The following is a 25,498-nucleotide window of genomic DNA, read 5'->3' as shown; positions in this document are numbered from 1 at the left end:
CGTACCCTACGTCTTTTTGAAGTAATAATTTCGGGTGACATTGCAGTCTCTCCCCTCTCACTTGGAGAGATATAACGTAAGCTCTTCTCGCTTATTGCGTCCGTGAAGGGAAGGTGGAGCATTGCCCGTCGTACGTGCTGACGCAGTGGGATTTCTACGTGTGGTCTGCGTTTCGACCCGCCCTTCCCGCGGTGACGGTGATGGGTCGGAAGCGGTGTGTCGGTGCAGATTGTTCGAAGATGGCGGCCGGGTGCTGCGGGGTGAAGAAGCAGAAGTTGTCGGGATCCCCCGGTGCGGGGGGTCCCGGCGGGGCGGGGAGCGGGGTAGCCGGGACCGGACATTGTGGATCGGAATTGGGGATCGGGTCCTCTTCGACTGTCGTGGCCGGGAACGTGAATCGGGTGAACGGCCTGGGGGGTTCAGGGGGTAGTAGTAGTAGTAGCAGCAGCAGCAGCGGCAGCAGTGGCGGCGGCAACACCAATGTTCTATCCCCAACTCCAGGAGGATATAACTCAACGGGCCTCTCCCCGACTCTCAGTCCCGGACCTGGCTCGGGAGGCAGGAAAATGGTCGTTTCGGCGGAGATGTGTTGCTTTTGCTTCGACGTGCTTTATTGCCATCTATACGGATACCAGCCTCCTCGAACACCCAGGTTTACAAACGACCCCTAGTAAGTAACGTTAACGTTAGCAAGATGGCTATTTGACCTGGTTTGCCTCAACAACAGATGGTGTTTCCTTTTTCTGTGCAGTAACAAACAAATATTTGAGTTTTCATGCTACTCGGCGCAGTTTTGCTCGTGCCCAACTTGGTCGAAGGTTTTGTTTTCGTAATGTTAATTTTACTTTGTTTGATGTCTAAACCAAATGCAGCAAGGAATAGTTTACTCGCTAACCCAAGCCCTCCCGATTAGCGGTTATGTTCACAAACTCGAAGTTTCTGAGGTGTTTTAGAAAATTGTTAATGTATAAACACCCGCTAATCTAAGTCGTATAGATTCATTTTATTGATGGTTAAACGTTAATTTCGACGTAATATACATTTGAAGCTTTAAAATATTTAAGATGTATGATTCAGAAGACTGGTGAAATTGTCTATCACTAATGTACCAGATAATTAGGCAACGTTGTTAGAGCTGAAGTATGTTTTTCTCTGAAAGAGATTAAGTGAATGGGTGTTAGCCTGCTCTTCTTTATTCAAGCTTCTCTGCAAGCTAACATGCTAAGCAACGTTAGCCAGCTCACACGGTTCAAATTTCAGCGAATATTTAACATTTTCTGTTTATTTCTCCTCAGTTCCCTTTCTTTTTTAATTTGTTAGATGTTTAAGAAACAACTAATAATATTTTTTTTATTAAAATCAGCTGTTAGCCGACGTGAGCTAGTAAGCTAACAAAACCTAACGTTAGTTGTTTACGTTTCCTTCAGAGATTTGAATGCTCTCTTACGGTATTTTTCATAGTTATAAAGCAAAAGAAGTGGCTCCACAGGACACACAATAACATTTCACGTGTTAACTGTTAAATCACAAACAGTTTTATATTTTGGTATTTTGTCACTTGCCAAACACTGAATCTTTATTATTTAAGACCCTTTCAGGTAGACCGTTATCTTATCCGGTTAGTCAGGGTTGGTCGAACTGGGAAATGAATGAATGTCTTCACTGCAGTGCCTCCCTCTGCTGTCGCTGATAGACACTGACCAGATTTGGATTGTGCACACACATATGCATGTATTTAACTTAAGCTAGATAACGTTAGTACCTTAAAGGAGAACTCCGGACAATTTTAACATTGAGCTCATTTTTTTTGTACATTTGAAGTGCTGTCAGTAAAGACAAAAACGACAAAAATCGGTGTTGCCTACACCGTGTTTTAATATACCCTCTTTTTAAAATTTGCACCGTTGACTTTAATGGGGCAAGTTCTTAAACCTGCTTTTAGCCTCTTAACATCCTTGATTTGTCATTACAAGTGCACAGCCGTGTGAGTGGTGTTATTAAGAGTGACCACTGTCAATCTGTTTAACCTGTTTAACCAAAATATGTAACATGAACTTTTGACTGTACTCTCTAAACATTGCACATCCTGTATCCCAATTGAGATATCCACAACAAAAATACACGTTGACCATAATCATCATAATTATAACAAGTAAAGGCTTGAAATATGTCACTTTGGATGTAATGAGTCTATAAAATATACTAGTTTTACCGCTTAAGTTGAATTACTGATATAATCAAACTTTTGCACTATATATATTTTTTTCTGTAACAAAATGGATATATATATATATATATATATATATATATATATATATATATATATATATTAGGGGTGGAACACAGAAGTCACGGTTCGGTTCATACCTCGGTTCAGACATCACCGTTCGGTACGATTTCCGTACAATGGAGGGAAAAGCAAAACAAAAATACAGAAGGCATTGTATTTTTTAAAATAAGTTTTATTAATAAAGGCATAGAACCAGTTTATTTGCAGTGCACTGACAAAAGTTTTATATAATTACTTTATTAATTAAATGAATAAAAAGACAAAAAGACCTTTCGATTTGTTTGGTAATTTACAAAGCCCGGCGGGAAGTCACCTATGGGGAAAAAAAAAACAATCCGAGGCGACGGTTTTGCAATCCAACCCCTCAGTTTATAAACTACTCATGGATTCTTAAACTGTTCCCTCGGTTTAAAAATTCGTGCCCATGGATTAATAAACCGTACCCACGAGTTCCTAATCCGTGCTGTCAGATTTGTAAACCGTGCCCTCAGTTTTTGCAATCTGTACCCACAAATTCATAAACCGCACCCACGCTTTCGTAATCCGTACCCACGCTTTCGCAATCCGTACCCACGCTTTCGCAATCCGTACCCACGCTTTCGCAATCCGTACTCACGCTTTCGCAATCCGTACTCACGGATTTGTGGCTCGTCCCCCAGTGTGTGCCGCATGATTGAACCAGGCCTCCTGTTTAGATGCAGGATGCATTGTTTTTAAAAGGACTTCACATTCAAAAAAATAAATATAGGCCTAACACAAACACAAAGTTATAGGCCTATAATAAAACATTCATAAATTGTTTTATGATTTATTCTAGATATTCTAAGATATTCCTATTTTAAGTGAACTCATTTAAATTTATAAACGCAAATAATAGGACTAATAATAATAATTAGGCTATTATTATTACATTTAGGCTACAGATAGGTTATAAGACGCTTTTATCAAAAAAAGAAACCAAGCAATTTGTCAAATGTCAGTCATAATACAGGTTAGACAATAATACAGGGCTGAGATTATCACAAATAAACACAAGATTTTGACGCATGTCCAAGAGTTTGTGCACAAAAAATAAATAACATTGACTTTTGCCTTTATTAAACATTTAAAATATTCGCAAATTAATATGAAAAAAAAAAAATAGACTTTCTAAAAACTAGGCTATATTTTGCCCGCATTGCTAAATGAGAAGAGCATGTCTCTGGAACCATAGAGAGATGATTTATAGGTGATTTATAGGCTAATTATAATAAAAGAGTCTGAAAAATAACGATGGATTTTTATTGCTTAAATAAACAGTTTTCTAGTGACGGGCGATCTCCATCTCTGCTGTAAAGCAGATGCAATGCACTTTTTGGATTGTATAGCCTAATCAGACGGTATTTGCTTTCGATTCGAATTTGTTCATTTAAAAGTGGACATTTCAAGCTTTAGATTTTAGTTTCAGCTTATTTATGAGACACGCTCCGGAGTAGGGGTGGGCGATATGGAAAAAATATCATATCACGATTTTTTTAGGAAAATCACGATCACGATTTTTTATCACGATTCTTTTTTAAGTTGGTTTTAATATTTTGCAAGTGGCTGTTCATTACAGCCAAACTAATGTCCTTATGTTAAAAACAAAGCCTTAGGTAACAAAAGAAAAAAGAAAGGCATACATTTAGGCCAGTGGCGAAGATAAAAATCTTTGTCATTATTTTCTTTGTTATTAAAAAAATAAGACAAGATAAACATTACACAAATTAATATTCAAATTAAATAAATAGTGCTTTATTTTTCAGATGCACTAGGTGTAGGCTATTTAGCAGTAGCATTGAAGAAAGTAATTAAATTAAACAAATATGAAATTAAAACACTACAGAGACTTCACTGAATAAATTGATTCTTATTAAAGCTACTATTAAAGTTCTCAGTCAGTGAGTGATTTTCTCCTTGTGTTTTTTTTTCTTTTACTAAAGAGATAGTTCCCTCAAAAATGAAAATGGTCTTAATTTACTCTCTCAAGATGTTTTAAACCCGAATAAGTTTCTTTCTTCTGTTGAAAATAAAAGTTATTTTGAATAATGTGGGTAACCGAACAGTTGCTGGTCCCCCTATAGTTTTTTATTGGTTCTCTCCTAGAAGTTAATGGGGACCAGCAACTGTTTGGTTACCCACATAAAAAAAAATCGTTCTTTTGTGTTCAGCACAAGAAAGAAATTAATACAGGTTTGTAACAACATTAGAGTGAGTAAATAATGACAGATTATTATTTTTATTTTTTTTGGTGAACTATCCCTTTAAGGACGTGCGGCACTACTATTTATTCCTGTCGCTTTTAGACCAGCACGCGACGCGTTTAATATAGATGCATATTACACCAGATATTCTCTCAAATGTTTGCTTTCACTTTAGACATAGCCAGTTTATGTAAACATTGTGTGTATTTAACAGTATTAGCATAATAAGACTCGAAAGATAACTTATAACTATAAGATAACTATTCAGGCGCTGTTTGACAGGCTTCTTCTAGTGCCTGTGATTGTCGTGGGTAATTTATGCGGTCAGGAAAGCGCACGTTAGAACAGCACATCAGCGCGTGAATTAAATGTTTAACCGGCAAGGCTTATGCAACTAATGAACTTTTGTGAATTTCAGTGTCCCGTACCTGTTCATTAACGTGTGATGTGTAGGCTGCGTCGCGTTGTACAGTTGAGAGACGGAGGCGCCAGAACTGAACTGATAGAATGCACTGTAACACGATACTACGATATTTCTTCAAAAGCAGATCGTGGAGACATTTTAATCGTCCACGATTAAAAATCGTCATATCGCACACCCCTACTCCGGAGATCATGAAAGCGCGCATGATTAAACAATATTTTTAACAAAACAAAAATATTTTATTTTACAAATAGGCCTACACAACGTTTTCTTGTTATTGTGAGTTTACACAAATACAAGTAGTCTAGTAGCAAATAATTGTATTATGTATAATATATTTTTTCTGTATGACCAGATTGCTATTAGCCTAGGTTACTTTAAATTGTTCCACTGTTGATAGGAAGTGTTTGCGGCCGCGGCTGCAGTGACAGTGCGCGCTCCAAACAAACACTTGGATATAGGGCTGAACGATTTTGGAAAATAATCTAATTGCGATTTTTTTAGCCAATATTGCGATTGCGATTTAATATGCGATTTAAAAAAAAAGTTATTTACCTTCTGTATTAGTCGACAAAGACAAGCAATAAATAATTGTATAGTATGGATGGGAATCTTTAGATAGCTCATGATTCGATCTACTTTTTTTCTTATTAATTAATCTTAATAACTCTTAAAATATGTATTTAATTGCATGTGTAAAAACACATACTTTAAAAAATAAATATAAAAAAAACATTTAATTAAAGCAATTACATGTTAAGAATTTTAAATAGGCTATATAAAATAATATAGCTTCAAAATATAAAAGCTAGTAAATAAAGAGAAACAAAAAAAAAACATTACAAGCAATAAAGAAAGAGTGGTCTCTGTATTTAAAAGTAGGCTGTCTGAATGTTTTTCATTCAAGAGCTGGAGTGATTTCCCCTCAGTTTAGATACGATAAGCTGCATTCACACTAATGCATATATCTCTTTTGAAATTGTAAATGTGGTTTGTCCTGTTGGTTTAAGATATAACTGACCGTGTTTACATTAATTTCGCGTCATAAAAGCATTTTGACATGCAAGTACATTTACCAATGAGTCGCTCACGGCCGCATGCACGAGCGCTCTTCACAAAGCACGCGTTAGTATTTTAAAATGAAAGCAGCCTTCTCAGTGATTTTCATGGTTTTAATATAAGCCAACTGCATTCCAAAAGACATAAATAATGCCTCTGTGAACTGAAGCATTTGTAAAGAAAATTCCCGCGGGAGAGAACGCGCACTGCAAGAGTAACGTTATAACATCAAGCAAAGCGGCAAAAACTGTTCAATGAAGCCCGCGAATGTCCTTGTAATTCGGTTCAATCCCGAACTTTATGAAATAACGTTACTATGTTTTGGAAGGTTCGAGCGGTGTCATGTGTGTGAGTGAGGAAGAGAGAGAGTGAGAAAATAGAAGCAAGCAGATTCAGAACGCGGTTCGTTTCTAAAGCACGCGCAGCGTCATCACGCATGTGTTTAAAAACTAAGCTCAGACTCGATTCTGAAATTCTCTGAATCGATCCAGGATAGTTGAGGAGAGGAGAGAATAAACACAATAAACTGTTCTTTTCTGAACGCCAGACCGCGTAGCGTGGCAAGTTGATGCTTTATCTTGCAGACTGCTTTTCTCTCGCGTGTCACGTGACCAGTATAATCGCAGCTCTTGCGATTACAAAATCGCGTTTCATCATATCGCGATTTTATCGCAAATGCAATTAATCGTTCAGCCCTACTTGGATATGAGTTTGCTTGTTTTAATATTAGCCCATTATTATTGTCTAAGACTGATTTGACGAATTGCTTTGTTCTTTTTTTGTGGATAAAAGCGTCTTCTAAATAGGCCTATGCAGCCAAAATGGATTTTGATAGCTAACCTTAATTATTATTTGCGTTTATTACTATGAATGAGTTCACCGAAGACAATAATATGTTTAACATAAAATAATGTATAACTTATAACCAAACCTTTTACAGTTTTTGAACTGTGTTATTATTATTTTATTTTTTAGCTTATTATATAGGCTACTGAGCTTTTTCCTAAAAAAAATGGACTTTAAAGATAAAAGTAGCCTAAATGTAGGTGTTTTTTTTTATTTTTTTAAGAAAATGCAAGAAATTATCCATTTTAAAAACAATGCAATGCATCCCGCATCTAAACAGGAGGCCTGGTTGAATCATGCGGCACACTCTGGGACGAGCCACAAATCCGTGAGTATGGATTACAAACCCGTGAGTACGGATTGCGAAAGCGTGGGCACGGTTTATGAATTTGTGGGTACAGATTGCAAGAACTGAGGGCACGGTTTACAAATCTGAGAGTACGGATTAGGAACTCGTGGGTACAGTTTATTAATCCGGGGGCACGGATTGTTAAACCGAGGGAACAGTTTAGGAATCCGTGAGGACAGTTTATAAACTGAGGGGACGGATTGCAAAACCGTCGCCTCGGGATTGTTTTTTTTCCCCCACAGGTGACTTCCCGGGCTCCGTAGTAATTGTACCTGAATTAATTTAAAATTATTTTGCTATATTTTAGGGATCGACCGATATGGATTTTTTAGTGCCGATACCGATACCGTTTTTTTCCCCATCAGCCTTAGCCGATGACCAATACGGGCTGCCGATTTTCTTGAGCCGATATTTGGAGCCGATACATTTTGCTTCCTCAATTTACATCTTAAAAATAACATGCTGTTAACAAATGTTACAGGTCTCAATTTAATAAAAGTAACATTTAACTAACTTCAAAAATTAATATTTAACAAATAGTAAAAACATGTGAGGTAGAACAAGAACAAGTAGATAAACAATTTAAAAAATATTAAAAACATGAAGTAGAACAAAAAAAGTTCAGTGCTGAAAATGAATATTTAAGCATAAATTAAATAATTACACTATTGCACACAGTAGCAACCAGCATAATAAAGTGCACAGTGCACACTGTACTTCATTTTAAAAGAAACGAACTATGTACTGCATGGTTTCAATTTTCCTACATAAAATAAAATGAGCATGTCTAGTCTCTAATATTACTGCGATTGCGAGGGAGACAAACTCCACACGCCCCAAACCTCAGCCAGGTGAGCGCTGAATAAATCTCCCACAAAAAGCACAGAATAACGTTGGCATTCCTTAATCCTATGACCAGAGTTCGTTACCGTATGCATACTAGGGCTGTCAAAATTGCTCAAATGGCGTTTGCATATTCCCTCTAAAAAACATATTCGAACTAGGGCTGGGCGATATGGCCAAAAAATCATATCTCGATATTTTTTGGTCAAATGGCGATATACGATATATATCTCGGTACTTTCTACATTTTCTATTTAGATAAAGAAAATCTTTATATTAAAAAAAAAATATATATATATATATATATATATATATATATATATATATACACACACACATATATATATATATATATATATATATATATATACAGTATATTCACATTCGGCCCAATGATATCCTACAAACAATGTTGATATTGAAGGATATGGAAACAAATATAATATAGGCTATGCAATATATTATGTGCAAAAAGCTTTTGTTTTTATATTGACTAAAAGCTAAACTAAAAATGAAAATAAAAACAAAAACACACAAAAAAGCACAAACTAATTATATTAGCCTGCATTTGATTACCCCATTATAATCACTTTCACTTTCATTAAAAATATATACTTTTAGGTTTAAAATTCCACATATGGCACATTTATTTTCTCCAACAACAAATATTTTAGCAATATGTTTATTTTAGTCAGAATTATTGCGTACTACGTAGTACTATTCACGCGCATGCCCGCGCCGGCGCTCGTTCAAGGAAGCATGAATTTTAGCGGAGATTCACTTGCAGAAGCTCGTCCTCTTCTGACATGGACATATTTGTTGTGAAATGGACATATTTGCTTTACTTTCTAACATTTACAGATGGAGAATATGTGAAATGTAAGTTGAGCACTGAGGAAAGCACCACATCTCAAATGCATTAAACAGCGCAAGTATATCTGTCAGTCAGCAACAGTGTCTGTCAGAGCATTTGACAGGGCGGCAAGCTGCCTTAAACTTGTTAACTATATCAAAGTGATTTTGACGCAATTAATATAAGCTTGTGTCATGTTTAGGACAAATTGTACTATGTAGCCTAGCTACTTTCACTGCAGCAGCTCACACTGCAACCTCCGCTATTATGTGCTCATATCAAACTACTGTATCGATATAAACGGTGTTGCCTCCTTCCATATCGTTTCAAAAAATATAACGATACATCGTACATATTCGATATATCGCCCAGCCCTAATTCGAACATCCCGTTGCGCGTTTTGTTGTTGACGCGCATTACATCAATAACAGGACACATTAATAAAAAGAGACATAACTACTAGTATTAGATGGTTTATTTGAGTTTAAACATATTTGACAACGTATTAAAAAGCAAGTAAATCAACTAATGGCCAAGACCGCAGAGCTCACTCTGTCTCGCCCTGGACTCGCTCAGGCACTCTCTCTCTCTCTCGCCCTCACGGTCTCTGCGCGTCGGTTAAATGAACAACAAACAAATGTTGAGTGCTAAACAAGAGTTTTGTGCAAGCAATTTAAGGTTGCGAGTCGCGACTCTTGTCCCAAATATAGCAGGCTTCAGTTCATTCAGTGATTGAAGTTTCACAGTATAGAACCGACAGTGAGCGCTCCGAGCGAGCTGTGCAGCTGTGGTAACGTTATTAGTCTGCAACCGCGGGCGTGTTTTTCCACATTCAAATATTAATTTTCACCTTCAAAATTAATAGATATTCGAATGTAGAATATTCATAGACAGTCCTAATGCATACTGAACGGATAACCTACACCTAAACTATTTGCAGCTTCTTAATACAATGGCAAGCAGTTAAGTTTTATAGACGAGGCATTCGCGTTTTCCATTTGGACCCACAAACTTGCTTAGTTGCAAGCACATAACAGTTATAGGGCGACGTGTTTCCATTTTCAAAGTGTTTGACAATATTTCAGGAGTCAAACATTTAAAAGATCCTTTGAAAGTTTAAGTTACCATTCTCGTGAAGAGCAGGTTGCACTGATGCACTCTGCTAGTGGAGGAGGGCGGGGCACGTGAACTGCAGCATCTCCAGCAGCACGGAGCTGCCCGTGGCCGCCTGTCTATAAATAACGGCGGGGAAAAAAAAAACTATCGGCGAACGCGCAGCGGTGTATCGGCCGATTCCGATACACATAAAAACCTCAAATATCGGCCCGATATATCGGCCGGCCGATATATCGGTCGATCACTACTATATTTCAGATCAATATATTTGTTTTCCTTCATTTTAATTAACATTATTAATTAACAATGTAACATTATTCTCATCTGAATTATAAATAATTGATTTCTGTATAAAATAATACTACCATTAAAAACACATTCGATTTTCTTTTTTAATCAATGTGTAAGATTAGTGCTCTGAGGAATATGATGAATGTCCAAACGATGGGACCCACAGACTGTTTTGAAATGGAGTTGGATAAATATGTTTTGCTTTTAAAAAATTGTGTGTGATTTTGGTTGGGTGACAGTTGTAGGTTACAGTTTGTGTCAAGAGTTTACAGTGTGACGACAAGCACAATGTTGTTTTTTATTGCGAGTGTACGCAAATATAGGGCGATTCCACAGTTTCAGTCCACAAGAGGTGTAATGAACTATATAGATTGAATAATACCCAGGTGTTGTCATTTTTGTAATTTTTAGTTCATAATTTTGTTAAAGATAGATGTTAGAAATAATAAACTTACTTTTATCCCACTAAGCCTTGGCATTATCGTGTAATGAGACTTTATTTTATTTCCGTCCCCAGAAATTGCAGGTGTCAGGGTGGGACATGAAGTGCATCTGGATTTTTCCTAAGTCATTTCTTTAATTTGCTTTAATAAAATCCTGAATTTTGGCACATAACATTTATTTTGGCGTGTCTTCTATAAAATACTTCTACTAACACTGAAAGTATAATTCCCTTAAAGGAGCTAAACGCAAGTCTCTGAGTTTTTGCAGAACTACGCCCCCTCTGGCGACAAGCGAAACTGCAACCAGAGCTGTGCGCGTTCATGGAGGAACACACACACACATACGCACGTTTGCACGAGCTGTTCATAACTAAGGAGCATCAGCCGCACACTGTGCGGCACTCATCTTTTGTTACAGTCATAATGAGGTAATACAGTAATAAATCTGCAAGTCATTTAAAATATATGAAAGGAAAGGCATTCGAGTAAATTACACACTTGTGTGAGAGGGGGAAACGGGGGTAGTAGAAAACTTCGGTTTTTGTTTCCATCTATCTCCCTGTGCTTACTGTATCCACTTATGATTGAATTATTATGGAAACACGTTCAGTTATCACTTTGTATAGGCTATTACCCGTTTGAGCCCTAGAGCCGACCGGAGATCTCTCCGTTTGTTGAAAGCTTCCCGATGTTGACTCTCGTCTTATTCCGACGCATGGCACTGGACAGACAGAAGTTTTATTTTCTGTCTCACGTGGAGTTTGCGTTGGGGTTTGTAATGAGCTACAAGCCGGTCTCTTTCCGCGCCATATACAGATTTAATGAAGTGCACGTCACCGAAAGCAACAGATATGAGCTGGATTTTATTAATCATCGGCTAATTTCAAAATCAGCAAAGACAGCAATAGGAGAGATCGGCAACAGGCCTGGTAAGATCATTTCATTTCTTTACTTTTAATGAAGATGGTAGTGTTAAGCGTCTGCGACTTACTTTCACTAATTCACTTTGATTTGCGATAGATTGCGGCGCTTGATGAAGGGGCTCAGCTCAGCTGCTCAGGTGATGCGCGTCGTCATATATGACTAAAATATCATGACATATAGCTTGGTTTCAACAACCAGATGCAACTTGTCCAGTTTCGTCTGGAATACGGCACAGACCACGTCCTCAAGTGGTTTGAGCGATCGAATTCAAATCCGTCTCGAATGCGTTTCGGAGGGCATTTACACCCTGGTCTTTTCACGATCGAATAGCTATCCGATCACAGAAGACACATGAAGTGACCAGGTGTAAACAGCCCCTTTGAATCCATCGTCTACTTTTGTGGAAAGCTGACTAGAGTTGTGTCGCTCGAGTTGTCTTCTCTGATACGGAGAACGGCGGCGAATAGCTACACGAACCTGCCAGACACAGCCAGGCGAGCGTGAACGCGCATGACGTCACGCCCAGTCTCAGATTCGAGCCCGAATCCCTCTTATATATTTCACTGTACAGGGTTATAGAGGCGATCGCAGTGATCAAAGAAGGGCTCATTCAGCCCACCAGGCGATTGTTTAAGCATGTATGGGTTAGAAAACGGCTATTTTTAACATGAAAAGTTGCGCAATGCACCTTTAATCTACCATGATGCAATGGAAAAATTTATTAACGTTCGTTACACTTGACTTTCCGTCAAAGCAGTTACGCACGTTAAACTATGATTCTAAAGGAAGCAGAGATATAAATTTTTCATGTAATTCTATCAGTAACAAAACGATAAAAACATGTTGTGTGGAGCTACATGATAAATTGTTAATAAATCGGGATAAAACAGGGGTCGAGACTCGAGATTTTCTGTCAAAATCATAACGCTCGAACAGTTTGTTCTGACGCCGAATTTCATCTCCTAATGTCTCAACGGTTCACCTGTCAGAAATAAGATTGTCTAGGTCATAGTCGTTCTGCGTGGTAGGAAGAGTTAACAGGATTTCACGGATTTCGATGAATATGGGTAAGTTTGTGGATTCTGTCCAAAAGGTTACGAACATTAAAATGATACGAACGTGGTAAACTTTGGTTAAGTAAACATTAAATATGATCATTGTGGTGAGAAAGGATAAAAGAGTGATCAAGTCGATATCAAGCATGGTTTCGGACCGAAAGCAGCGTCGTGTTCATAAAGATCATGCATGAATGGTGATTGTATACATTTTGACAGATTCTGCACTTCATGTTTTGGACAGAAATGTTCAGGCTATCCAACTTCGAACGTTTTTTTCCACGTATTTTGACTCGATAAGCTTTTCATGAAAGTCAACATCGTCAATGACATTTTTTTTATATATATATTTTTTTTTTATTGGAGGATGAAGCATGTTACATTTGACAAGCAGTGAAATAGTTCTCCAGTTTCATTTTTTATCTTAAACCAAAACCTTATAACCAAATAAAAAATTAAAATAAAATATACCCCTCCCCCTCCCAACGTAGTCAGCCCACCCGTCTGCCCCCCCCCCTCCCCCCCCCCGCCCAAAAAAAAGTTAACATTTTGGGAGAACAGCTTTTTTCTCTTCATTTGTTAAGGCCATTGCACACTGAGTCCGAAATTCGCATCCGAAATTTTTGCACGTTAAAAAAAAAACAATTCGACCTCACGTTATGTCAGTCACGCTTGCACACCTCCTCTAAAACTTTCGTCCGTCATAAAATTAATCGGATCGGGTTCGATTTTCTGCATTTTTCGCATCCAGAGCCAGCATTTTGAGAGGTCTTTAGACAATTCAGGGCCGGGGGGGGAGCTCATCCTCAAATCATTGCACATATGCGCCGTGCTTTCAGTTTCGGTTTTCAATTCGATCAAGTGTTTATGTTCTCTTCTCTATATTGGATTATGAAATTAATAAACCTCCCCTTTCAATCAGATTGAAATTTAGGATCGAATAAGGTGTGATTGAGCAGCCTATTCGATAACTAATGTATTATTTGGGCACAATATACAATATATACACAATAAAAGCCTAGCTGTTCTGTCTGCCCAGCGCTTCCACCAGGCCGCGCGCGCGTGTTTGTGTATCCATACCTGGTCCATACCGAGTGGGGGGTTCAATCTTCAACTGGCTGGCAGGAGCTGCCACTGGCAGGGCACGTGACCTGTCAGTGGCTGACTTGCAGCTGCCAGTGGTTGTCTGTCAGTCTGCCTTTGGCAAGTTTCAGAAACCATTGATTTTTGACATTTTTTTGTGTTTTGTGTTCTTCCCTTTATAGCTCATTTATTATGCATTTGATGAAATTATTGTTATTTAGTAGTAGGATCCCAATTTAACTAGTCAAATGGCCGTGATCCGACTGGCAGTTTACAGACGCTTGCTGGACGCTCATCCAGTCAGCCGCGGGTGATCAGCGAATATAACGCGTTGCCTGACACGCTCGCTAAAAGGAAATAAATTGTTTTCTTATTATGAATATAATGTCATGCCTTTATTATTGTGTATGATTGGTGTTTTGGGTACGGTTATCCCGATTAAACCAGTCAAATGGCCGTGATCAGACTGGCAGCTTACAGACGCTTGCTGGACGCTCATCCAGTCATCCGCGCTGATCAGCGAATAGAACACGTTGCCTGACACTCTCGCTAAAAGGAAATAAATTGTTTTCTTATTATGAATATAATGTCATGCCTTTATTCTTGTGTATGATTGGTGTTTTGGGTACTGTTGTCCCGATTAAACCAGTCAAATGGCCGTGATCCGACTGGCAGCTTACAGACGCTCATCCAGTCAGCCACGGCTGAGACTGCGAGTCTAACTAAAAGGAAATAATTTTGGGGCCGTTTATCCCGATTAAACCAGTCAAATGGCCGTGATCAGGCACATTTGTCTGGTTTAATTGGGACAACAGTCCCCAAAACACCAATCATACACAAGAACAAAGGCATTGCATTATAATCATAATAAGAAAACAATTTATTTCCTTGTAGCGAGAGTGTCAGGCGACGCGTTAGACTTGCAGTCTCAGCCGCGGCTGACTGGATGAGCGTCTGTAAGCTGCCAGTCTGATCATGGCCAATTGACTGGTTAAATTGGAATAACAGTCCACAAAATAGCAATCATAAATAAAGAACATTATAATATTCATATCAACAGATTCATAATAAATGAGCTATAAAGGGAGGAACACAAAAAACGGTCAAATCAATGGTTTCTGAAACTTGCCAAAGGCAGACTGACAGACAACGATAGCCAGCCACTGACAGGTCACGTAACATGTAAGCCAGCCACTGGCAGCCGCCAGCCAGACACACTGCCAGTCTCCGCTCAGAATCGATTGGTTCACGGAAATTGGTGGTCTTGTTTTTAATATGTGGCTCCAGAATCGCTAGCAAAGCATCAAACTGTCCCACTGACATTCTGAGGTAAATTTTGAATCGCTCAGGATAAATTCGCAACTCCTTGATAAGGTGGAACTCTCCTTCCTCTCGGCGCAATTTCAAGATTGGATGGACGTAATATTTTTTTTAGGGCAAAAATCATCCTCACTGCTTGACGAATCCATTTGATATTTTTGCGTTTTTCCCCCGCAAAGGTTTAATAAATACGCAACGGACTCGGTGTGCAAGGTTTCTATGCGTGACGAATTTTTAGGCTGACCGAACACGAAAATACGCATACGAATATTTCGTACTCAGTGTGCAATGGCCTTTACACAGTTTTTCAAAACAGTTTACGAATCTACACACTAAAAACAAGCACACAACTGCATGTCCACATTTTGACCCCTATTGGTTAACAAGGCTTTAGACTCACAGTATGTCAATGAAATTTTTTTGATGATGATGATGATTTTCTGTCAAAAAGTTAGTAAGAATTTAGCGTAGGCTGTCCAAGTTAACACGTTAATAGTGCGTTAACACAATATCACTTATGCCGTTAGAATAATCTGTCGGCGTCAAGCGCAGATTGTTAAACAACAGTGAACTGGGCATGTAAGGCACACACGCAGATTTTCCGCACTGATTGCACACATTAAGCTAGTTTAAACATTAGCTTGTGGTAAAAAATTGTCAATAAAATGTCACATAATAATAATTTTACATCCATTTAATTCTGCTACACTCAAAAGTGAAGATATAAAGGATTGCATCATTACTTTATTTTAACTGCTTTTCAAATTTTTAATGTGCAAACGAACCTCATGCAAGCACACTTTTAACAAACCTGATTACAATAAATAAAACAATCTTCCTATTTGTTGTATTATTATTATTATTTCGGTAATTCTGACTACATGTTCTGAAAAATTAATATTGCCAATATTAATTAAAGACAAAAAAGACATTAAAGACAATTAAAGACACATGTGAAAAAAATGGTACATGCTGTCTTTAAATAAATGCACAAAAAAAGATAAAATCATGAAGCTGTCATTTTATGCATATTCATAAAGTCAAGGGGTAATCTAATAATGTGGTTTTGTTTAAATGTCAGAAAAATAAATCAATTTTTAGATATTGCGCCATACCAAAAGTGGATGTTTCTGTACAATGAGCTGATAGTTTTGTGTATTATTTCTCCTAATCCTATTTAGCACACCAAGCCTAATAAAAGGTGTTACAAAGGCAATCTTGCAGGATTGTTTTTTTTTTCCGTCCATGTTACACACGTTATAACTTTGCACACTTAGGAGTTCCTTTGTCTTCTACATTTGGCAAAAAAATTTGAAAAATATACCTGTGGTATTTTTTTTAGTAATTTTGCTGGCTTTAAGTTTATGAACATTCCAGACTCAAAAATGCACCTTTAAGTTTATAGAACAGATCATATTAGATGGCCACCCTGCCTGCATGTCATACCCGCATTCCTATTGCAGTTTGGTGAACAATGCACAACGCATGACTCATAACTATACCAAATTAGGAACAAAGCAAAACATGAACTGAACTCAACCAGAATTTTATTAAACTGAATTAGATTAAGTACATTTTCTGCTTGAACTTACACTGTTTTTCCGTCCATGTTACATACCTTAAATTTTACATAAACTCAACTTTGATCAAAGTTTACAAGTTTAAGATTGCCAGATTTATCCTGCCTTTCACACAGCTGTATCCCAGGTTGTCTCAGGATGTTAAAGTCCCTGTAAAGTCAAAATTAAGTATGTGTTCTGAGTCTGTCATACCACAGAAAAATATGATGTTAGCCACCCAGCCAAATTTGAATGATAAAAAAAGCCGGCAAGTAAAGCTATCAAAATCTTGAAAAAATCAGCAGTTATCTCTGTTCTCAAACGCTGTGGGCGTGTCCGCTGGCTGCGCTGAAACCACGCCCACTCGCGGGAAAGCTGTCGGCGGTGATATTAGGTGAAACTGCTCTCAGAACGGGAGGTGAACGCTGAGGCGGAAGATAGACGTTTCGGCCCCGTTCACCAGCAGCATCGGATTATCAGTGAATGCCAGTTGTCTCTGAGGAAAGTTTATAAAACGATCCTGTGTAAAATGATCACTACAGAGGTGGGTGTTGCTGTCAGTGATCCTCAGCTCTGCTCTTCATCAAGGTTGGCTCTACACAAAATTAATCCACCTCTTCTTGATGTGATTGCTTTTAGGAAATTTAAATAAAGACACCGATCTGTTTTGTACATGATCGCATCCAGGTAGTAGCCTATGCATTTCCTTGTCAAAGGCATAGCAAGCTAGCAAACTGTAGACTGTAGTAACTAATAGTACTGACAGTAACTCGCGATTGAGCGGTGAATGCAAATGTGCTCTAGCCTGGTTCAACCAGACTCTAGTTCATTTCATTTCCACATAGAGTCTGGAACCGCTCCATTGAGAAACGTTTCCTTCCTTGTAGGCGGGTTCACTATTAAAGTTCAAATCTATTGGATCTGCCCAAAGTCACTCACGATCTGCCATAGCCAATCGCTAACGGGGTGTCGTGAGTGACGTATGTCACGCGCCGAAATGGCTGGAAACAACAAGTCCGAATGATCAGAGGATTGTTTACAATAGGATTTCAGTCAACGAGCGCCGCAGGTTTTGTTAACTCTTTCCCCGCCAAACACGGAATTTTCCGGGTTTAATGAAAAAAACGCATCTGCGCCAAACACAGAGTTTTCCGGGTATCCGTGTTTTAGGTGGTATACGGTAAGGAAGACCCGCGCGCATGTCCTGAATGAGTGCGCAACTCTTTGATCAGAGAAACAGATTGCAATCGTCTCAAACAGTGGAGTAGTGAGAATGTATCAGACAGACAATGCAGAGGTATATGGCTGAAGTACTGGAGGTTAATGGACTCGGAGTCCGATCACTCTTTATTTGATAATTCTGAATCTGATCGGGACGAAGTAGTCAGTGAGAGAGATGCACATGTTGTCACAGAAAGTTCTAGCCATGGACGTGCCGCAGATAGACCATATAATATTATGACACTATAATATTTATGTGTGTGTGCAGGCATTTATGTGTGGCTGTCTAAATATGAAGGTGTAATTGTCAAATTATTTCTCTCTTTGTGCACATTTACCACATTGTAATATGTATTTGTGTGTGTGTGTGTGTGTGTCTAGGCCTGTTTATTGTAATTCCAATTATTCATTATTCACAGGTAGAACACAGAGAGGCAGAGGCAGAAGTTTTATTGCAAAAGTTACATTTCCCTTACATCCTGGGAAATTTGATATATTTTACATTTATTTTATGTTTTTAATTTATTTTGGAAAGTTTTATATATGAAGGAAACAACATCTGAATGTATTCTGCTTTTAAATGCACTTGTTTGATAAAAATACCTTTTTCTCAGTTTTTTGTCCAAAATGTTGTGTTTTTGACAAAACCTACCTCTGTTCAAGAGGCAATAAAAAAAGAACAGATGAAGATAAAATAAAAACGTTTTTTTTTGCCTAAAAGCAGAGGCTCAGATCTTTATTTTTATATATATCATCTTCATATATTCATGGAAGAAAATATTTAGCGGGGCATTCAAATTTAGCGAAAATCGTCAAAAACCCTGGCGGTGGCTGGCAACTTTTTTTTAAAACGCTGGCGGGGAAAGAGTTAATCTAGGAACAATTATTAATTCGAAATGTATATTTGACACGAAGGACAGTGATGTATTCATTCAACGGTGGAAGCTGTGTCTAATCATTACAAATACGCCGCTGTGGTCGTTTTCTGATGTGCCGCAAATGCTGTAGCAGCTACAGTGAATGATCAGTCTTGTCTCTATCTGAACAACAATTTTTCATATTATTCTTATTGTTTCTTAATTACCTTAATTATGGTCTTCAAAGTATGTGTTTGTACATTTTTATGTGGCATTTAGTTTTTTTTAGTAAAACAAATAAACCATTGCCATCTAAAACTGAAAATCAAATATCTTCAAAGTATGTTTTTTCACATTTTTATTTATGACAATTATTTTTTAAAAATCACAACCAATTTGTATGATTTACAACATGTAAAACTGACACACCAACCTCCTGCACGAGAAGACAAAGGGGCTCAAAATGTTCTATTCATCACAAGAATCAGTAAATATACAGTTGGGAATATGAGCGACTGACATGACTCCTGAGCGGATCTTCAACAATAGTTTAGCAGCCAGGACTCGGGGCTACCGAACACCGCGAACACCAGGCTAAACCGTCCGTCCAAAATGTCACTGTCATCGTGCACGAGCTGCCCAGCACAAACTCCCAAACTTTCTGTCTCCTTCACTTGGTCCTCAGTTGTGCAACAAGAGGTGAGACGATAACAATCCGGCTTTAAATTCTGTATATTCGGCAGTTTCTTTTCCAACAATGGACCGAATAGCTTTTCTCACGTCTTTCTCCGCTGCCATTACTGAACTCAAACTGACGCGCTTACATCAATGTCATCTTTCTCAGCCACTCTCTCTATTCGCTGATTGGTCCTACAAAAAATTGATTTCTGGAAACCTAAGGATATGGAGCGATCCCAGACGTAGTTACTGAAGTAAAATGAAATTGAGCGGAAGTGCGTAGGAGGGCGCAGCCAGGTTAAATGTGCTCTATTGTTATGGGAGAGATCATCCCCAGTCTATGGATCAGCCAACCTGCGTCATCAAATTGGGGCGTGTCCACGAGCTCTTGGGCTCCGGTGCGTCATCGAGCCCTGTTTTAGCCCCGCCCAAAAAATCCGTAAAATAGCAAGGGAGAAAAACTTTTTAACGGTCTAACTCCGTATTTCAGTACTTCACAGTTCACACTAAGCGTGCTCCGATTGATCGGTCACCGATCACAATCGGCTGATAATTGCTTTGGGATGTGTGATCGGCGGCCTCTATAAAGGCCGATCCAGAAAAGCCGATCAGATGACGCAAAACGCACGAGACAATGTTTTTTTGCCCTGGTAAAAATGGCTTCAGCAGTCTGGCAATTGTACAAGGTGTGTGAAAAAGCAATTCACTAGCAATCCATCTGCAATGTGTGTACCGCGCCGTTGTCTGCTTGTCAAACTATGCAGCCTCTCTGATCAACCCGTAAAATCACCGGAAAGAATTGAGTCTGTCCGCAACGGAAGCGCGCGTCCGAGTAAAGACTGCGCGAGCTACAGAGAACACTGTATCCACTGATCGCCGTGGCAACGAGCGCTCAAGTTGAGTTCAAAAACTCATAATATATATGAAGCCATACTATAGTATAATGCGAGATAGAAATTAATATGCAAGTCATTAAATTCAAGTTCACGTAAACTTTTCCCTCCGCTGTCAGTCTTTCTCCATTCAACGTTCAAACAGCGCGTCATCAGTCAGTCTCCATTCAGCATTAAAACAGCACAGCGCATCGCGTTCGGAAACGATGAAACTCTCTACAAGATGATTAAATGTTAAAGGTAGTGTTGGTCAGAATTTTATAAAAACTTTTTTCCAAATTTGTTTAAACTTTCTATATATATCAATGCATAATTAAAATCTAAGTACTCTGAAAAAAGAGTCTAAAAATCGAGTGACTCTAGACCGTTTAATCTCCACTAAACACAGCTCATTATTTCGAACCGGGACAAAACAACAGATTGGCTTAGTCGACTGTCACTCTCTCGCAACCATGGCAACCACCCTTTTGCCACACAGGACCTGCCCGCTTGAGCGTATCCAGATCCACCTCACTATCATGGCAAAATGTAACTTTATGGTTTCTGTGGTATTTGTATGAAAACAGTGGCCTAACAGTTCAATACATTATTAAATGCTGTACTTATATTCCATAAGACATTTAATGAATTGTCTACATTAATAATGTTATACAATTAAATATGTGTATATCCCACATTTCATGATGCAGTTAACAGTGTTGGGGAGTAGTTGGGGAGTAACAAGTAGCGAAGCTACTAACTTAACTACATTTTTCAGTAGCTTGGCAGTAGCTCAGTTGCTTTTTAAACAGTGTAGCTTTTCCAGTAGCTAACTACTTTTTGCAGCAAGTAGCGGTGTAGTGCGAGCAAAAGCTACATTACTACATTGTCGAGCCTGCGTGAATCAGCCCGATGCAAGGATATTCTTCTTCTTGTTAGATTACAAACTCATTTTTTGCCATTACCGCCACCTGTTGTTTAATCACGCATCTTGCGGCTAACGGTTCACTGACGTAAAGAAGTGGGTTGACAGTGACACACCCAGGTGACGGCAGATTTTGAGGACAGAGAAACAAACGTTAATTACCCATGGTCTTATTTGTCCAAGTTCAATCGTTATTTTTGAGAAAATGTTCTAAATGCAAGTTATGTTGAATGTATATTTCGTTCTTGCAATGTTGTAGGCTATTTGTTGCAATTTTGAACTTTTGACAAACAGTCTGAAATATGGTGTGAAATATGGTGAGTGTTGTGTGTAATAAAACAATACTCTATGAAATCATAATTGTATTGCATTGTTTTAAACACTAAATATTTGAATTAAAACATTCATCAGACACGTATTCAGTTATTTATAATATATAATTTATAACATCTTAATAATAATAGGTAATATAATATTTAGAATATGTTGTTCAAAAAGTAAAAGGACTTTGACCCGACCGTATAAATGCTCCGTGTGGCGCGCGCGGTTCAAATGAGTTTCGTTCCGCTTTTGGCGCATAAACATTATCGAACATTTATCGACCTCTTGATATCGTTTTATCGAGAAAAATTATATCGTGATAATTATCGTTATCGTTTTATCGCCCAGCCCTAGGTGCTCGTCTCTTTTCTGCCGTTTTGTTAAATACCTCGTTAGTAAACCAATCGCACACAAAAAAGCAGCAAAGCTTGAATCTCCTCCATACAAAACTCAAAACAAACGCTCAGGCTAGGAAGAGCAGTCGCACGCAGTTCAACGTCATCTTGGTACTAGTACGCGGTTTAAACGCAGTAAGCAAGCGGTCTGGGGAAAAAAAAGTTACTGGGACAAATACTGTATTTTTGCGCAGAATTTGGTGTATAAGCCTACAGTTCAAATGAACATTTTGGTGTTCAACTTTGCTATTTACAAAATACAACAACCGTTCATTTTTCATTTTGCAATTAGGCCAACGGATTAAATAAGGGGAAACGAATGAACACAAAAGTAGACCGTTTGGACATAATATGAGGCAGAGTTCTTTTTTAAAATTCATAAAGGATACAAGGAATAGCCTACTAGACAAAACCTCAAAGAAATGCCACAATCAAGACCGCGGAGCAGAAATGAGGGACAAACACACAGAAACTCTGTGACTTTCCCTGCCATTAATGCTTGGATGACACACCACGTCTCCTCACACAAATAATAATAATGTCTAGTGCGGTGGCTGTGATATACCAACGTCCGTTGCCATCATTTTTGGAATGGCTTATCGCGAAAGGAAAAAAAAAATGTTTTAGTCGCATAACACCGTTAATAGAAACGCTGTCATTTCGCAATATTTTTTTTATCGACAATCAGAAAAAAAAAACGCAAAAGTTTTGTGCAAATATGTATTGACGCCACTTAACCGAGCAAAAAGGTTTCACTCGGTTATGGAATTTTAAACGGTTAATCTGTTACCGGTTAACCATGGACACCCCTAATATAATTTGTGTACATGCACGCGCATCGTGACGTCATCGGTTACTGTGGGTGTGACCGGGGGTGTGGTGTCTGTATGAATGTGTGTGTGTGCTCACCTGTGTGCAAGCTTGGGTTTGGATCATGGCTGCAGGGTGAGCATGGGGAGAAACTTTCTGTTGATCGTTATCACTGTCTTTACCGTCATCGTCATCATTACTTACATCTTTCACTGATGTCTCTGAGGTACCTTTGCACTGCTTACAACATTCATCACTCAGGCCACCCTTAAAAATATTCTTGTTTGCCGTAACCCGACCGACCCTGTCAATTTAGGGCCGACCCAATTTTTTTTTCTTTTTTTCTTTTAGTCCGACCGACTTGCCGGTTGTAACCTGCGTTCAGACCGACCGATTTTTTTTTACTCTTCAAACGACTAATTCAAATTCAATAAAATAATATTTATTATATTTTAGTTAGTATTGTGAAAGTTGCTTGTGTCTACATAGCCTACAAACGTAGGCTACGTTCTTTCTTAAATAAAAACCCGTGGCGTCATAGTCATCAGATTATGTCTCCATTGGTTTAACGTTACGCGTGTCACTATATGGCTTACGTTCGCTCGTTTCAGTGTTCCCGCTTGGTACCCGGTATTAAAAGGGCAACGGGGCTGAATATCAACCATTTCTATAATAAAAATATTAAACAATTTGTCTGTGATGCAATTTTGCTATTCGCAGTCCAGAAGAGAGAGCGATCTCTCACCCGGAGCCACAGCGCGCACAGCACGACAGCCCTGCTTAATGAGTGACAATGAGGACAAAACGTGGTTACACTTTAGATCTGGGATATTATTCTAATTATATTTTAGATTTCCGCTTTCAAAGATTATAAAAAGAAGACATTTGAGATGAAACCATTACAGACGCATTCTGTCTAGCGCAACTTCCTTCTCTTCACAGCGTTGTGCTGTCATTTCTTCCTAAAACCCAAACGTACCGTCAGAATCAGCACGATTGTTGATTGTTGTAAAATGCAGTCTGTACTGTTGCTAAACTGCGGACGCGTTCAATCATTAAAAGAGCTAAGTTACTAAAAGCACAAAAGTCTGCGCAAGAGACGTTCACGACGCGCGCTCCGAAATGCACTAAAACGAGACAAGAAAAGTAGGCTATCGCCTCATTTTGGGCTTCATGTGCGCATCTAAACCATCAAATATACATAAAATATAAAATGACCTGCTCTGAGATTCATTTAAACACAGTTTATGTCTTAATTGGACGTAAATAGTTGGGAGAAAATGATGGTGCATCAGTCATCTGCATTCGGTCTTAAAGGGGCAGTAGTCTAATAAACGTGACGATTGAGCCAATGCGAATCAAACAACAAAAGGCAGATACAAATCACTCACAGCTCTTGAATGAATAACTTAAACTTTAATAAGCATTAATCTAACTATGATAAACTATGCAGTGTCATTTTACATTTGATTACTAGCTAAATTAAATTTCTTTTCAGAGAGAGCGACAGACTTAACTGAAAAGTAGCTAATTTTAGACCTTCCTGAAATTAAAGCACTGTGTATAGGCTAATTTGTATCTTTGTTTAATTGTATTCTTTGTTTGACCATGTGTTTGTACTTGTTTTTGCTTATCTCATGTATATATGCATAACAAATAGATATTTTATACATTTTGTGACTAGCCTAAAATGTAACTGGTCGTATTTTGCATTAACACCTAGCGGTGGATGCACAGTTTGAAGACCCAGTCAGTGACGTCACAATATGCATTTTTTTTTTAAATTCACGATCACCATCTCCAAAATTGTACCTTTTTTTTTACACTGAATCTTGGAAAAAAAAATATAGACCTACCTACCGACCCTTTTTTTAAAAAAAAATTGCTGTTACTGCAAACCAAAATATTTTTAAGGATGGCCTCAAAGTAAGTGATTGGTTTTCTATGTATATGAAATAGCATAATAAAGAGACTCAATATGTACAATGGTTCACCGTGACACGTCTTCAGTGTAAATCCTTCAGCCTGCTGCAGCGTCTTAGTTGTTTTGGTTAGGTTTGTTTGGTTTTGGTTTTTGCTTTAGTGATGTACACCGCTATAATACCAATAGCAAAAAAAAAACAATATTTGAGACAAAAAAAGTTTTGAGAGAAAGTGTTTTCCCATAGAACATAAAAAAAATATGAATTAGAAATTTTTTTAATTATTTCTGAGAAAAAAATCGCAAAATAATTTGAAAAAAATCTCAAATATATATTTTTTGCTTTCAGTGTGTGAACTTTGTGTGTTTCTCTCAAAACACTTTTCATTGCTCTCGATGCAATTTCTTGCCAGTCGGTTGAGCATCGTCTTGTCTTGGGAGTCGAAGTTGAACTGAATCATTATTACACCATTTGCTACAATCAAGGTGGTACGGTTGTCAAGTTTACTGGCATAGCCCTAGTGTTGATTTGTTTTTCAAAAGCATTTCTCAGAAAAAGCTTACTCCACCTTTAATTCAGTGTGCTCTGAATTTGATAAAATGTCTCTTTCTGTCTCCTTGGTATCTTGGTAACGTATTAAGCAAGAATTGGGCAAGTGTCATCTGTTTGTACAGATTTGGATCTTAATCCTATTTGTGGGTGCAAAGCCCTTTTGTATGTGATTTTAGTGGAAGCTGAACAGACTCTGGCTTTTAAATTATTTGGCCTGATTGGTTTTACTTTCCTCTGTGATTCTAGAATTAGATTTTGTTTTGTTGGT

The 25,498-nt window shown here is 38.2% G+C and overlaps 1 protein-coding gene across 1 annotated transcript in view; it reads left to right on the top strand.

The window, feature by feature from the left end:
• Positions 1-57: 57 nt before the first annotated feature.
• The window catches only part of ammecr1 (AMMECR nuclear protein 1), a 113,105-nt gene continuing 87,664 nt past the window's right edge, over positions 58-25,498 (top strand). The window contains exon 1 of the mRNA XM_039650270.2: positions 58-670. Coding sequence (XP_039506204.1) covers positions 201-670 — 470 coding nt within the window. The 5' untranslated portion in view covers positions 58-200. The remainder of the gene's footprint in view (positions 671-25,498) is intronic.

The sequence above is a fragment of the Pimephales promelas genome, chromosome 19, assembly GCF_988280905.1.
Source record: "Pimephales promelas chromosome 19, fPimPro1.hap1.1, whole genome shotgun sequence".
In the NCBI taxonomy this organism is placed as follows: Eukaryota; Metazoa; Chordata; class Actinopteri; order Cypriniformes; family Leuciscidae; genus Pimephales; species Pimephales promelas.
The sequence above is the reverse complement of the archived record's forward strand: the minus strand, read 5'-3'. Positions and strand labels throughout refer to the sequence as shown.